Raw genomic sequence first — 17,221 nt, 5'->3', positions numbered from 1 at the left:
TCCATGAACACAGCTGGTGCATTAGTTAAACCAAACGGCATGACCATGAACTCGTAATGACCGTAACGTGTTCTGAAAGCAGTCTTTGGAATATCATCTTCTTTCACCCGCATTTGATGATACCCGGAACGTAAGTCAATCTTTGAATAAACAGACGAGCCTTGTAGTTGATCAAATAAGTCGTCGATTCTCGGTAGTGGGTAGCGGTTCTTAATGGTAAGTTTGTTCAACTCTCGGTAGTCGATACACAACCTGAATGTACCATCTTTCTTCTTGACAAACAAAACAGGAGCTCCCCACGGTGATGTGCTTGGTCGAATGAAACCACGCTCTAAAAGTTCTTGTAATTGGCTTTGCAGTTCTTTCATCTCGCTGGGTGCGAGTCTGTAAGGAGCACGAGCTATTGGTGCAGCTCCTGGTACAAGATCTATTTGAAATTCAACGGATCGATGTGGGGGTAATCCCGGTAATTCTTTCGGAAATACATCGGGAAATTCTTTTGCAATGGGAACATCATTGATGCTCTCTTCTTCAGTTTGTACTTTCTCGACGTGTGCTAGAACAGCATAGCAACCTTTTCTTATTAGTTTTTGTGCCTTCAAATTACTAATAAGATGTAGCTTCGTGTTGCCCTTTTCTCCGTACACCATTAAGGGTTTTCCTTTTTCTCGTATAATGCGAATTGCATTTTTGTAACAAACGATCTCCGCTTTCACTTCTTTCAACCAGTCCATACCGATTATCACATCAAAACTCCCTAACTCTACTGGTATCAAATCAATCTTAAATGTTTCACTAACCAGTTTAATTTCTCGATTCCGACATATATTATCTGCTGAAATTAATTTACCATTTGCTAATTCGAGTAAAAATTTACTATCCAAAGGCGTCAATGGACAACTTAATTTAGCACAAAAATCTCTACTCATATAGCTTCTATCCGCACCCGAATCAAATAAAACGTAAGCAGATTTATTGTCAATAAGAAACGTACCCGTAACAAGCTCCGGGTCTTCCTGTGCCTCTACCGCATTAATATTGAAAACTCTTCCACGGCCTTGTCCATTCGTGTTCTCCTGGTTCGGGCAATTTCTAATAATGTGGCCTGGTTTTCCACATTTATAACAAACTACATTGGCATAACTTGCTCCGACACTACTTGCTCCGCCATTACTCGTTCCGACACCATTTGTTCCTTTCGTTCTATTAACCCCTGGTCCGTAGACCTCACACTTCGCCGCGCTATGACCATTTCTTTTACACTTGTTGCAAAATTTGGTGCAGAACCCCGAGTGATTCTTTTCACACCTTTGGCATAGCTGCTTCTGATTGTTGTTGTTGTTGCGGTTATTATTGTTGTTGGGATGATTGTTGTAGTTGTTGTTGTTGTTGTTGTTGTTGTTGTTGGGCCGTTTGTTGTAGTTGCGATTGATGTTGCGATTGTTGGGATAATTGTTGCGATTATTGTTGTAATTGCTGTTGTTGTTGTATTGGTGATTCTTATCACCGTTTTCCTCCCACTTTCTTTTGACTTGCTTCACATTGGCCTCTTCAGCAGTCTGTTCTTTAATTCTTTCTTCAATCTGGTTCACTAGTTTGTGAGCCATTCTACATGCCTGTTGTATGGAGGCGGGCTCGTGTGAACTTATATCTTCTTGGATTCTTTCCGGTAATCCTTTCACAAACGCGTCGATCTTCTCTTCCTCATCTTCGAATGCTCCCAGACACAATAGGCACAATTCTGTGAATCGTCTTTCGTACGTGGTAATATCAAATCCTTGGGTTCGTAACCCTCTAAGTTCTGTCTTGAGCTTATTGACCTCGGTTCTGGGACGGTACTTCTCGTTCATCAAGTGCTTGAATGCTGACCACGGTAGTGCGTACGCATCGTCTTGTCCCACTTGCTCTAGATAGGTATTCCACCATGTTAACGCAGAACCTGTGAAGGTATGCGTAGCGTACTTTACTTTGTCCTCTTCAGTACACTTACTTATGGCAAACACCGATTCGACCTTCTCGGTCCACCGTTTCAATCCGATCGGTCCTTCGGTTCCATCAAATTCCAAAGGTTTGCAGGCAGTGAATTCTTTGTAGGTGCATCCTACACGATTTCCTGTACTGCTAGATCCAAGGTTATTGTTGGTATGTAGCGCAGCCTGTACTGCGGCTATGTTTGAAGCTAGAAAAGTACGGAATTCCTCTTCATTCATATTCACGGTGTGTCGAGTAGTCGGTGCCATTTCCTTCAAAATAGTTAAATGGAACAAGTTAATCATACAGAATATTAAGAGTAGTTAATAGTATTTCGTAGCATAATATGAACTCATTTATAAAAGCTTTTTCTTCATATTAGCATTTTATAAGTTTAAATTCGGGTAGTACCTACCCGTTAAGTTCATACTTAGTAGCTAATATACAATTCAACTACTACAATTCTATATGAAAAACTGATTATAATATTATTTCGCGTTCAAACTTTTATACAATATTTTACAAACTTACAATACCGCTTATTTTACATAAGGCATGAAATATAGCACACAATAACTTTGATACAAGATAGTTGTGAAGATAATTCTAGCTAGTACACAAGTCGTTCAGCAAAGGCAATAAAGACACGTAATTCATACGTCCAGAAACAAGTCATGCATTCTGGTTTTACTAGGACTACTTCCCATCCTTGGTCTTGTGCAACATAACCGTTATGGCCGTTGATAAGACAGCGTGTTGTAACGTCATCAAAGGGACGAGGGTTACGTAATGTCCAACAGTCCCGTAATAATCTAAAAACCTCATTTCTTACCCCAATTACCGACTCCGTCACTTGTGGAAACGTTTTGTTTAATAGTTGTAGCCCGATGTTCTTGTTCTCACTTCGGTGAGAAGCGAACATTACTAATCCGTAAGCATAACATGCTTCTTTATGTTGCATGTTAGCCGCTTTTTCTAAATCACGAAGTCCAATATTCGGATATATTGAGTCAAAATAATTTCTTAACCCGTTGCGTAAAATAGCATTTGGGTTCCCCGCAATATATGCGTCAAAGTAAACACATCGTAACTTATGGGTTTCCCAATGTGATATCCCCCATCTTTCAAACGAAAGTCTCTTATAAACCAAGACATTCTTGGAACGTTCTTCGAATGTCTTACAAACTGATCTCGCCTTAAATAGTTGTGCCGAAGAATTCTGGCCGACTCTAGACAAGATTTAATCAATCATGTCTCCGGGTAGGTCTCTTAAAATATTGGGTTGTCTATCCATTTTGTGTTTTTAAACTGTAAAATAGACAAGAGTTAGTTTCATAAAAAAATACTTATTAATACAAGCAATTTTTACATATATCATAAAGCATAAGAACACTATATTACATATATTACACCACACGAATACAACTATCTTATTCCGACTCGCTCGTTTCTTCTTCTTCGGTTTTGGTTCGTTTTGCCAAGTTTCTAGGGATATATGATGTTCCCCTAATACGAGCCGTCGTTGTCCACATTGGTTTAGAAAAACCTGGTGGTTTAGAGGTTCCCGGGTCATTGTTACAACTTAAGGACTTCGGGGGTTGACGATACATATAAAGTTCATCGGGGTTGGAATTAGATTTCTCTATTTTTATGCCCTTTCCCTTATTATTTTCTTTTGCCTTTTTAAATTCAGTTGGGGTAATTTCTATAACATCATCGGAATTCTCGTCGGAATCCGATTCATCGGAGAATTGGTAATCCTCCCAATATTTTGCTTCCTTGGCGGAAACACCATTGACCATAATTAACTTTGGTCGGTTGGTTGAGGATTTTCTTTTACTTAACCGTTTTATTATTTCCCCCACCGGTTCTATTTCTTCATCCGGTTCCGATTCTTCTTCCGGTTCCGATTCTTCTTCCGGTTCCGACTCTTCTTCCGGTTCCTCTTCGGGAACTTGTGAATCAGTCCACAAATCATTCCAATTTACATTTGACTCTTCATTATTATTAGGTGAGTCAATGGGACTTGTTCTAGAGGTAGACATCTATCACATAATATCAAACACGTTAAGAGATTAATATATCACATAATATTCATATGTTAAAAATATATAGTTTCCAACAAAAATGTTAAGCAATCATTTTTAAAGAAAACACGGTCGAAGTCCAGACTCACTAATGCATCCTAACAAACTCGATAAGACACACTAATGAAAATTTTCTGGTTCTCTAAGACCAACGCTCGGATACCAACTGAAATGTCCCGTTCTTATTGATTAAAAACGTTCCATATTAATTGATTTCGTTGCGAGGTTTTGACCTCTATATGAGACGTTTTTCAAAGACTGCATTCATTTTTAAAACAAACCATAACCTTTATTTCATAAATAAAGGTTTAAAAAGCTTTACGTAGATTATCAAATAATGATAATCTAAAATATCCTGTTTACACACGACCATTACATAATGGTTTACAATACAAATATGTTACATCGAAATCAGTTTCTTGAATGCAGTTTTTACACAATATCATACAAACATGGACTCCAAATCTTGTCCTTATTTTAGTATGCAACAGCGGAAGCTCTTAATATTCACCTGAGAATAAACATGCTTTAAACGTCAACAAAAATGTTGGTGAGTTATAGGTTTAACCTATATATATCAAATCGTAACAATAGACCACAAGATTTCATATTTCAATACACATCCCATACATAGAGATAAAAATCATTCATATGGTGAACACCTGGTAACCGACAATAACAAGATGCATATATAAGAATATCCCCATCATTCCGGGACACCCTTCGGATATGATATAAATTTCGAAGTACTAAAGCATCCGGTACTTTGGATGGGGTTTGTTAGGCCCAATAGATCTATCTTTAGGATTCGCGTCAATTAGGGTGTCTGTTCCCTAATTCTTAGATTACCAGACTTAATAAAAAGGGGCATATTCGATTTCGATAATTCAACCATAGAATGTAGTTTCACGTACTTGTGTCTATTTTGTAAATCATTTATAAAACCTGCATGTATTCTCATCCCAAAAATATTAGATTTTAAAAGTGGGACTATAACTCACTTTCACAGATTTTACTTCGTCGGGAAGTAAGACTTGGCCACTGGTTGATTCACGAACCTATATCAATATATACATATATATCAAAGTATGTTCAAAATATATTTACAACACTTTTAATATATTTTGATGTTTTAAGTTTATTAAGTCAGCTGTCCTCGTTAGTAACCTACAACTAGTTGTCCACAGTTAGATGTACAGAAATAAATCGATAAATATTATCTTGAATCAATCCACGACCCAGTGTATACGTATCTCAGTATTGATCACAACTCAAACTATATATATTTTGGAATCAACCTCAACCCTGTATAGCTAACTCCAACATTCACATATAGAGTGTCTATGGTTGTTCCGAAATATATATAGATGTGTCGACATGATAGGTCGAAACATTGTATACGTGTCTATGGTATCTCAATATTAGATAATATACAATACAAGTTGATTAAGTTATGGTTGGAATAGATTTGTTACCAATTTTCACGTAGCTAAAATGAGAAAAATTATCCAATCTTGTTTTACCCATAACTTCTTCATTTTAAATCCGTTTTGAGTGAATCAAATTGCTATGGTTTTATATTGAACTCTATTTTATGAATCTAAATAGAAAAAGTATAGGTTTATAGTCAGAAAAATAAGTTACAAGTCATTTTTGTAAAGGTAGTCATTTCAGTCGAAAGAACGACGTCTAGATGACCATTTTAGAAAACATACTTCCACTTTGAGTTTAACCATAATTTTTGGATATAGTTTCATGTTCATAATAAAAATCATTTTCTCAGAATAACAACTTTTAAATCAAAGTTTATCATAGTTTTTAATTAACTAACCCAAAACAGCCCACGGTGTTACTACGACGGCGTAAATCCGGTTTTACGGTGTTTTTCGTGTTTCCAGGTTTTAAATCATTAAGTTAGCATATCATATAGATATAGAACATGTGTTTAGTTGATTTTAAAAGTCAAGTTAGAAGGATTAACTTTTGTTTGCGAACAAGTTTAGAATTAACTAAACTATGTTCTAGTGATTACAAGTTTAAACCTTCGAATAAGATAGCTTTATATGTATGAATCGAATGATGTTATGAACATCATTACTACCTTAATTTCCTTGGATAAACCTACTGGAAAAGAGAAAAATGGATCTAGCTTCAATGGATCCTTGGATGGCTCGAAGTTCTTGAAGCAGAATCATGACACGAAAACAAGTTCAAGTAAGATCATCACTTGAAATAAGATTGTTATAGTTATAGAAATTGAACCAAAGTTTGAATATGATTATTACCTTGTATTAGAATGATAACCTACTGTAAGAAACAAAGATTTCTTGAGGTTGGATGATCACCTTACAAGATTGGAAGTGAGCTAGCAAACTTGAAAGTATTCTTGATTTTATGAAACTAGAACTTTTGGAATTTATGAAGAACACTTAGAACTTGAAGATAGAACTTGAGAGAGATCAATTAGATGAAAAAATTGAAGAATGAAAGTGTTTGTAGGTGTTTTTGGTCGTTGGTGTATGGATTAGATATAAAGGATATGTAATTTTGTTTTCATGTAAATAAGTCATGAATGATTACTCATATTTTTGTAATTTTATGAGATATTTCATGCTAGTTGCCAAATGATGGTTCCCACATGTGTTAGGTGACTCACATGGGCTGCTAAGAGCTGATCATTGGAGTGTATATACCAATAGTACATACATCTAAAAGCTGTGTATTGTACGAGTACGAATACGGGTGCATACGAGTAGAATTGTTGATGAAACTGAACGAGGATGTAATTGTAAGCATTTTTGTTAAGTAGAAGTATTTTGATAAGTGTCTTGAAGTCTTTCAAAAGTGTATAAATACATATTAAAACACTACATGTATATACATTTTAACTGAGTCGTTAAGTCATCGTTAGTCGTTACATGTAAGTGTTGTTTTGAAACCTTTAGGTTAACGATCTTGTTAAATGTTGTTAACCCAATGTTTATAATATCAAATGAGATTTTAAATTATTATATTATCATAATATTATCATGTATGAATATCTCTTAATATGATATATATACATTAAATGTCTTTACAACGATAATCGTTACATATATGTCTCGTTTAAAAATCATTAAGTTAGTAGTCTTGTTTTTACATATGTAGTTCATTGTTAATATACTTTATGATATGTTTTCTTATCATAGTATCATGTTAACTATATATATATATCCATATATATGTCATCATATAGTTTTTACAAGTTTTAACGTTCGTGAATCACCGATCAACTTGGGTGGTCAATTGTCTATATGAAACATATTTCAATTAATCAAGTCTTAACAAGTTTGATTGCTTAACATGTTGGAAACATTTAATCATGTAAATATCAATCTCAATTAATATATATAAACATGGAAAAGTTCGGGTCACTACAAACTTCTCTTTCAACAACTAAAATGTGGACTCTTGCGGTTCTGACCACTCATACTTCTTGCCCTTATGAGTCAACGCGGTTAATGGTCAGGCGATCTTAGAGAATCCTTCGATGAATCTCCGGTAGTAACCAGCTAGACCCAAAAATTTCCGGATCTGAGTTGGCGTCTTTGGAGTTTCCCAATTCTTAACCGACTCAATCTTTGCTGGATCGACCTGTATTCCATTGGCCCCTACAACATGGCCAAGAAATTATACCTCTGGTAACTAAAAGTCACACTTAGAGAAGTTTGCATACAACTGCTCTTTCCTAAGCATGGTCAATATCGAACGTAGATGTTGTTCGTGCTCTTCCCTGTTCTTGGAGTATACCAATATATCATCAATAAACACTATAGCGAATTTATCTTGGTATGGCTTACACACACGGTTCATGAGATCCATGAACACTGCTGGTGCATTCGTCAAACCAAACGGCATCACGGTAAACTCATAATATCCATAACGTGTTCTAAACGATGTCTTCGGAACATCAGCTTCTTTGACTCTCAATTGGTGATACCCGGATCTCAAATCAATCTTCGAATAAAACTCGATCCCTGTAGTTGATCAAATAAGTCATCAATCCTCGGTAGCAGATACCGATTCTTGATTGTCAACTTGTTCAATTCTCTGTAATCGATACACAATCTCATCGACCCATCCTTCTTCTTAACAAACAAGACCGGAGTTCCAACTCGGAAATTCATGGTTATGTGACCCACCTTCTAGTACCTATCACAAATTAGGGCATTACAACCCTGATGTTCTTTACTATGGGAAGCTCTTGCAGTTCAAAAGGTGCAAATGCTTATATTGTACGCGTAACGGGTGCAGCTGCTGGCTTCAAATCAATTCAAAATTTGACTTTACGGTGGGGTAGACGTGTAAACCCGGAACAATCTCTAATAGTTGGGACATATTCGGGTCTCTTAAACGTCAGCTCATCCTTACTCACACATGCTAGAATTGCGAGACATTTTCATTTCATGTACTTCTGGACCTTCGAGTGATGACGGTACAAATCTCCTCTCCGTACACCACTACCGTCGGTGAAAGGAATTTGAATAGCCTTCTGGTCGTAGCTGCCTTGGTTGTATCTTCAGGTAACCAGTTTGTTTCAACCACGAGGTTAAAACTTTTCAGTTTAATAGTTCTATAGAGTACACGTTGTCTAAGGAAGGTACATGTTTATAAATATTGTGACCAAATTCTCTAGCGTTAAAGCTTCTATCAGCACCGGTGTTGACAGCATATATAAACAGTATGATCGATGAGTGAGAACAATCTCGTGACGAATTTCATGGAAAATGAAATTGAACAAGGTGTAATGGTAAATCAAACAAAATCTGATATTTAATCGAAAAGGGTTGGTACAAACTCCCAGACGGGTGTGTCTCGCAGGAAACAGATGAAGTGTGGTTCGCGTCGATATGTTCAAAGTTGGTTGGTAATGTTTGTGGGTATGATGAAAATGTTTGCCGCTTAAGAAAAGTACATTGGAACAGAATGAGGAAGGATACAGTAACAAGTAGTACTTACTAATAGCAATGAGTGGTGGTGTTAGTGATAAGTAGTGATAGGTTGTGATGAGCAGTGACGAGAGTAGTGACGGGTAAGTTATTAGTTTGCATACTCGCATCATAAGTATATAAGCATGTATATTAATGCACCCAATAAGGCATAATAGTTATCAGTCGGTAGGCTCGTGTTTGGGAAATAAAATCGTGAACGGCTGGTGGCTGAATGTTAGGTAAGTTGGAAGTTGAGTAGACAACATCTACTATGTATTGTGCGGGCTGTTACCAGGAACTCCTCCTTTAAAGACGTATCAAAAATGAGTTGTGATGCACAATAGCGAGCAGTAAAACGTGGAGGTGTGAGTAGTGATGAGTAGTACTTAGTAGTGGTAAGTAGTAATGAGTAGTATTTAGTAGTAGCAAGTAGCAAGGAGTAGCAGTTAAGTAGTATTTAGTAATGACAAGTGGTGAGAAGTAGTGATCAGTTGTGACTGGCAGTGAGAGGCGGTGTTGAGTAGTAGTTAACAGCGATAAACAGTACTGAATAGTGGTATGAAATGACGAGTGTATTCAAGTAGTGTCCTTGTAGTGACAAGTAGTAATCGGTGGTGGCAGGCAGTGTCGAGCAGTGATGAGTCAGTTATAATACAATTAATTTGCACAATGTAAGTTTCTACTCACATTTATGATTACACGGTTTGTTTTATAAACGTTGTTTACCCAAGTAACCTACTTGACTCGGCCCCAATTCCTTATTTTGCAATGTTGGAACTTCTATATGAGTTACCGTAATGTAATCCCGGTCATTACATTACACTATCTCACATTTCCATTCGACATCACTCCATAAGTTCAAGATGGCGTAGTCAACTTAATTTAGTTAAATCTGGCTTTGTGTGTACGTATGTGTTTCGTGATATAGTATATTTAGTCCAAGCCCATGTTGTATGGTATAAGGCATATATGTATGTGGTGTAATGTGTAGCCCTACATGTAGCATTGTGAAGCAAATAGTGCAGGTATGGTGTATAAAAGTCGTCCAAGACACACGGCTATAGACTAGACTTCACTAATGCGTCCTACGGTGAGACACACTAATGTATCCTAGTTCCCTATAGCCAAAGCTCTGATACCATCTTTAACACACCATAAAAAATCCCCTTAACGGAATGTTAACTCTGGTCCCAGTGCTTGGCTTGACTTCTACGTAACAACAATATTCTACAGCGGAAACAATTAATACCTGAGAATAAAACACGTAAAACGGATCAACAATAATGTTGAGTGAATCTACGATTTTAGATAAACAATACAGTATGTTCAAGAAATAATATTCCGAAAAACGTTTATTAGTGGAAGACCACCAAGGTTCAATTTAAAAGTTTTTAGACAACAACGTTTCCCGTTCCAAAAGTTTGTTGACACTACTATGTCAAGTTTCAAATATCTGTAAACAATACCATGTCAAGTTTTATCTCATTTTGTTCATAACCACAGTTTTACATAATGTTGTATAGCATCTAAAAAAATAGTTATCAGAAAAATAGTTTAAATTTCCTTGACCACGAGATTTTACAAGTACAACACCAAGTTGCAAAAACGTTTGCATAATCTGAGCACCTGAATACTAGCAATGACCAGAGTATAGAAACCACTATACCCGCCCTTACCTCGTAAAATGTTATACACCTGTTTGAGTGTATCTAATGTTCAAAGTAAATGCACCATAGTTAATATTGTAGGGTGAGGTTGTCAACCTAACTGATCCGTCCATCTAAATTGTGCTTACACCGATGGTATTAAAAGTATTCAAGCTAGAGGCTTTGTGAACAAACTCAGTACGCATATATAGTACTCGTGTCAATACAAAAGCATTTGATAAAGTAAGTATAACAGCGTGTATTCTAATCCCTGAAAACATGTAAAAATCAGGACTGTAGACTCACCTTTGAATAAAGCTCGGATGACAGACAAAAACTTGTACGGTTTACAGCTGAATAATGCAACCTAAGTATACGTATTTAGGTTGGTCAATATATGTATCTTAAATAAGGGTGGTTTCATAGTATAAGTTGTCTTATTGCTCGATTCGACGCGTTTCAAAGTAAAAGTCAACAAATAGTCAACTAAATCATGCAAGTCAAACAAAGTCAACCAAGTCAAACATGGTCAATGTGGTCAACTAAAGTCAACATCAGTAGGTTCATGTCAAATGTTGGTCAACATATCAATCCTAAGTCAAACAACAAATTTCAGGTCATAAATGATCATTTTCACAATTTTAGTTTATCGTTGTGCACAAAGTTCATGAACACGTAGCATACTTAGCACATTATCTCATAGTACAAAATTTATGTAAACATGGAAACCTCCAGATCATAAGTATACTCAAAATCAATTCCAAAAAGTCTGGCCAGGGTCTCATACGATAATTAAAAGTCAGGAATCAGAAGGGGTACATTTGGGGTTTGCCAAGTCAGTTTCTGACCGCGCATTGATTTTGTTTTGGCTATAACCGTAGTTAGGAACATGAAATTGATACAAGACCAGTGGACATAGTTCAAGGACAAGTCAAACTAACACATATCAAAAGTTGAGCAATTTTTGTTTAACCAATTTGTACAGTTTATTCATGCAAGTTGAATGTTCAGTTTTTCAGCTCAATTCAAAAGTCACACAAAGTATGACACTTGTGTGCCCAATGCATAAAGTTTCAAAGTTTGCAATAAACTAACCACAAGTCACATATCGTGTCAAAATTCAGATTCCAGAAGCTTACATGCTCATTCAATAAACACAATCCACAGAGTGTAAAACAGAGAGCAATTTACAGATTTAATTCTAGTTTAGCTAGTCACATTCGCACGCGATTATCTGAAGATCTAGATACAATTAGCCTATGATATCTACATGAAAAGTGAATTACTTTTTGTGTACATTTCAAATATGTAAAGCTTTAAATACAGAAGTCAACACATTTTATCATACAAGGCTGTTTTCATGCAAGTGCTGTATAAATTCACTTTTACACTAATTAAAGCATAACTCGAGTTAATCATAAGCAAACGACATGCTATCCTAGTCTAAATTGAGTGTTTTTAAATTATTTTTCCAGTGGTATAAGTTTCACATGCCAATTTGTGGTCTATCAAACCCAGATTTCTGATCAATCACAAAGACGCAACGTTAATATCAATTAAGCATAACTTGATCATCCGGATACGAAATCAAGCGAATCCAAAGCCTAAACTCAATAGTTTTTCGCAAGGAATCTGAATATAACATAATAATTAACATTTGAAAAACTTAATTTTTCTGATCATGCATAAACAAATTCGGTTTTAAACCCTAACGCATCAAACAATCAATATAACGATTAGAATTAACACGTACGCGTATAGACTTGAGCAATTGACAACATAACTATGAAACTTTAATAAAAATCAGATTTTTAATATTAGGGTTCATGTGATTATACCTTTGATCACAAAATTAATGATACACACGCGTAGAGGACGATGGGAATTACAACGTTTATGTAGAAGGTTTATTCGATTGAGCAAAAATTAATGGTGTTGTGTGAGGGTTGTTGGTCGACGAACAGGGGGAGAAGAAGGAGGGTAATCGGCTGCAATTTTGTTTTTAGGGAATGTGCAGTAGATTAGGTTTACTAGTATTTTTATATCTAGGGCTTAATGACACTAGTAGCAACTAATAAGCCCAAAACAAAAAAACTAAGGGGTGGGGTGGTGTGGTCGGCCGAACATGGCCCAATGGGGTACTCTCAGGCTCGTGTTGTCCAATTCCTTTTACTCGTGGTCCGTTTCAAGTGTCGTTTAGTCGTACCGTAGGCCCGGAATGCTAAATCGATCGTTAAACGCAACCAATCGTTTAATTTATTAAAACTCCAATAAATTAAATATTTTTGAAAAGTTAATAATTAATAATTTAATTATTAAAATAAACCTGAGCGTTTCATTGTTCAAAAAGCAGTTATCAAAATCGTATCGTTTTTATCGTATTTCATTATCCAAAATATTTATTTGAATTAATATCAACCCATATTAATTATTGTAACCCTCCAAATATCAAGTATGCATTTATTACACATAAACACATAAAAGTCAAATATTCGTCGTTAAATAAACTAACGGAAGGTTAACGGAAGTAACGAAAAAAACAGGGTTGTTACAATTTTAATTTCAAAATGTAATAAAGCAGTCTTGTTAGGAATCCTCCAAGAAAATTTTCTATAAAATCTTAGCTCCCAACTCCTTGTATCAAGTTCCAATTTTCGAGTCAAAGATTTTTTTTAAAAAGTCAAACTATTTGTTCATCGTGAAATTTGTAAATGTTTTGATGTTTTGAATTAAATTGACGACCCAAAAAGTTTATATGAACAATTTAGAACCTATTTCATGTTATAAGTTTTGTATAAAACCTTCTAAAATTTTGAAATTGATTTGAGTTGGGTTCGTGTTCTTCACAGACTGATCAGCATATTTTTATTTATTTTTTTGTTTTAAATTAATTAGATCAATCTTTAAACGTTTTTATATAAACTATAAATCTTAAAACTAATTGTTAACTCATTGAGTAATTAATTTCGAATTTTGGACGATTTGGTATTGGGTAAAGAAGAAGAAGAAGAAATCGAAGTTGAAACAGATACAGTTAAATAAGAATAAAATGGGTATACATTAGGAAAAACAGAATAGAGCAGCTGGTAAGGGGTGTTTGTGCGTGAGCGGGAGGTCTCGGCTTCGAGCCCAGTCTGGGGCAATTCTTTTTACAAAAACTTTTAAAGGGTATAACCTCTTATTTCTAATTCTATTATTATTATTATTATTATTATTATTATTATTATTATTATTATTATTATTATTATTATTATTATTATTATTATTATTATTATTATTATTATTATTATTATTATTATTATTGTTATTACTATGATTATTATTATTGTTGTTATTATTATTGTTATTATAAATATTATAAAAATTATTATTATTATCATAGTTATAAGTGTTATAACAATTATTATTATTATTATTATTATTATTATTATAAGTATTATTAATGTTATTATTATTATTAATTTATCATTTTAATATTATTATCATTATTATGATTATGGTTATCATTAATATTATGAAAACAATAAAAATTTATCACTTTCATAAATATTAGTATTAGTATCATCTTATAAATATTAGAATTATCATTATTAACATAGGTAGTATTAAAAATATTATCATTATTATTAATATGATTACAATTATTAGTATTGCTATTATTTAGAATTATTATTATTATTATTATTATTATTATTATTATTATTATTATTATTATTATTATTATTATTATTATTATTATTATTATTATTATTATTATTATTATCATTTTTACTAAATTTATTATTTTGATATCACTATAAACTATTATTATTATTATTATTATTATTATCAGTATCATCTATATCATTATTATTAATAATTATGATTATGAAAATAAAAGTTTTAATGACGTTATTAAAACTATAAGCATAAAAATAAAGATTTTATATAAATATATTTAATATACACAACCTAACTATATTAATATTTCTACATATAAAATGAAAATATATATATAATGAAACTTATTAATCTATTATATATAAAAATTATATCAATAAAAATAACATATATATTTGTTCGATTAAAATTACGTATGTTAATATATATACAAATGATATAGGTTCGTGAATCCAAGGCAAACCCTACACTTGTTCAATGACGTCATATGTATTTTTACTACGAAATACAGTATTGTGAGTTTCATTTGCTCCCTTTTTAAATGCTTTTGTAATATATATTTTGGGACTGAGAATACATGCGCTGCTTTTATAACTATTTTACGAAATAGACACAAGTACTTGAAACTACATTCTATGGTTGAATTATTATACCGAATATCACCCTTTTAGCTTGGTAGCCTAAGAATTAGGAAACAGACCCCCTAATTGACACGAATCCTAAAGATAGATCTATTGGGCCTAACAAACCCCATCTAGGTTATGGATGCTTTAATACTTCGATTTTATATACAGATGAGTGTACCTATATATTTGGGGATATTCTAGATGCATTTGTTAATGTCTGTTACCAGGTGTTCACCATATGAATGAATTTTAATTCGCAGTTTATGCGTACTTTTTTATTACACAGGTTATGTGTAATATAAAAATGAAATCTTGTGGTTTATTAAAATTATGGAAATGAATGATTATGATAAACCTATGAACTCACCAACCTATTGGTTAACACTTTTAAGCATGTTTATTCTCAGGTACGAAAGAAATCTTCCGCTGTGTATTTGCTCAATTTAGCAATATTACTTGGAATCATTCATAGCATATTTCAAAAGACGTTGCATTCAAGTCATTGAGTTCAAAAAGACTGTTATAAAATATTAGTCATTCATATTAGGAGAATCATATATCATTTGTACCGAAAGGTTATATTTTGAAATGAGTTGTCTTTCAGCGAATGCAATGTTTGTAAAACGTATCATATAGAGGTCAATACCTCGCAATGAAATCAATTGAGATGAATCGTTTATAATCGATATGAACGGGTTGTTAAAATATGCAGGAGATGGCATCGATATACATGGAAAATTGCCAACTAATTTGTGAGCTATACAAAGGATAACTATCATATTATAATTCTACTCTGATATTCGATATATGCAATGCCCAATCACAGTATAGCCCAATCACAGTATATGCAATGCTTACCCTTGTAACTAATTAAATTAAAGATATTGTTAATAGATATTTTTTTTAACTCCGACCTAAAAGTATACTTCAAATGAAATAAAAACCTCACAAGTGGTTTATGGTGATTAACATATATATAAATATACATCTACTGATATCATGTGTAGGATATATTTGATCTACTTTTATAAAATTACTTACAAAGACACGAGCAACTTCACCTTCACCGATTTTGTAACATTCCTTAAACATATCCACCCTAGTTGGCTCTTTTCCCAACTTCGCCTACAATGAGTAAAACCGAGGTAACTATTAACGATGTATATTCAAAAGCTATACGTTCTATATAAATAATTCCCCCATGATATATTACCTTCAGTTTTTCACGAATTCTTGCAAAACATTTTTCCCCGTCATTTGTGACAACTTCTTTTTAGCCCTATTGTCTTTGTTTTTTCCGTTCATCTCCTGAACAAGAAAAGAGTGGTCAGTATTCGAGGAGATCAAATCACGATGGTTAGTCTATCTACATGAAAGTGTAAGAATATATCATACCATCACATTATCTCTGGTCCAATATCCAAGAAGTCTTCTCCAGTGTCTTTTGGTTAGTTGTAGAGGTGGTGACTTTAATAGCTCCTCCATTGGTTTAGACGGGTCAAAGTAACATTCCTTAACTCTCGCCCTCCAATTTTTCTCTAGCGCCCATATGATTGGAGTATCCACGAATTAGCAGTTGGTGGAATATCAAACTTTGTCTACAAATTATAAAAAAAAAACATATAAATTGTGATGACCCGAAAATTTTCGACTAAATTTAAACTTAATCTCTATATGTTTTCGACAAGATAAGCAAAGTTTGTCATATTGAGTCTCGGAAAATTTTGAACTGTCTTCATATATTCAATTGACCTTCGACTGTTCTCGACGATTCACGAACAACTATTTGTAAATAGATGCATATATATTTAAAAGTATAGATATGTGTATTAATTCGAAATATAATTTGAAATATTATATTACTTAGTTATTGGAATTAATTTTTGTAAAATAAAATAATATAAGATATAATAAAGTTTATTATTAAAGTGAATATATATATATATATATATATATATATATATATATATATATATATATATATATATATATATATATATATATATATATATTGTATATTAAATGTAATTAATAATTGTAATACTTGTTGGACGTTTCGATTATTAATTAGAGAAGTTAAATTCGAACATGTGTGATTTTAAAATAAACGATAATCCGAAAATGAGTTTTACAAATTATAGACTTATTTAAAAATGTATTTAGGAACCATTTGTTGAATTTTAAAATTTTCTAAATTTTATTTGGGGTTGTGAGTGAATAATTAATGTAATTTTTATTTAATAGTTAATGACTGAATTTTA

At 33.3% G+C, this 17,221-nt stretch overlaps 1 protein-coding gene across 1 annotated transcript in view; it reads right to left on the bottom strand.

Annotated features, from left to right (window-relative positions):
• Nucleotides 1-16,445, bottom strand: part of LOC139859721 (uncharacterized) — a 51,735-nt gene extending 35,290 nt beyond the window's left edge. Inside the window, exons 1-3 of the mRNA XM_071848498.1 lie at nucleotides 16,356-16,445; nucleotides 16,203-16,268; nucleotides 16,002-16,085 (exon numbers count right to left, since the gene is read on the bottom strand). Coding sequence (XP_071704599.1) covers nucleotides 16,002-16,085; nucleotides 16,203-16,268; nucleotides 16,356-16,445 — 240 coding nt within the window. The remainder of the gene's footprint in view (nucleotides 1-16,001; nucleotides 16,086-16,202; nucleotides 16,269-16,355) is intronic.
• Nucleotides 16,446-17,221: the final 776 nt, after the last annotated feature.

This window comes from Rutidosis leptorrhynchoides, chromosome 7 (assembly GCF_046630445.1).
Source record: "Rutidosis leptorrhynchoides isolate AG116_Rl617_1_P2 chromosome 7, CSIRO_AGI_Rlap_v1, whole genome shotgun sequence".
NCBI lineage: Eukaryota > Viridiplantae > Streptophyta > Magnoliopsida > Asterales > Asteraceae > Rutidosis > Rutidosis leptorrhynchoides.
This window is presented reverse-complemented; position numbering and strand designations above follow the sequence as displayed.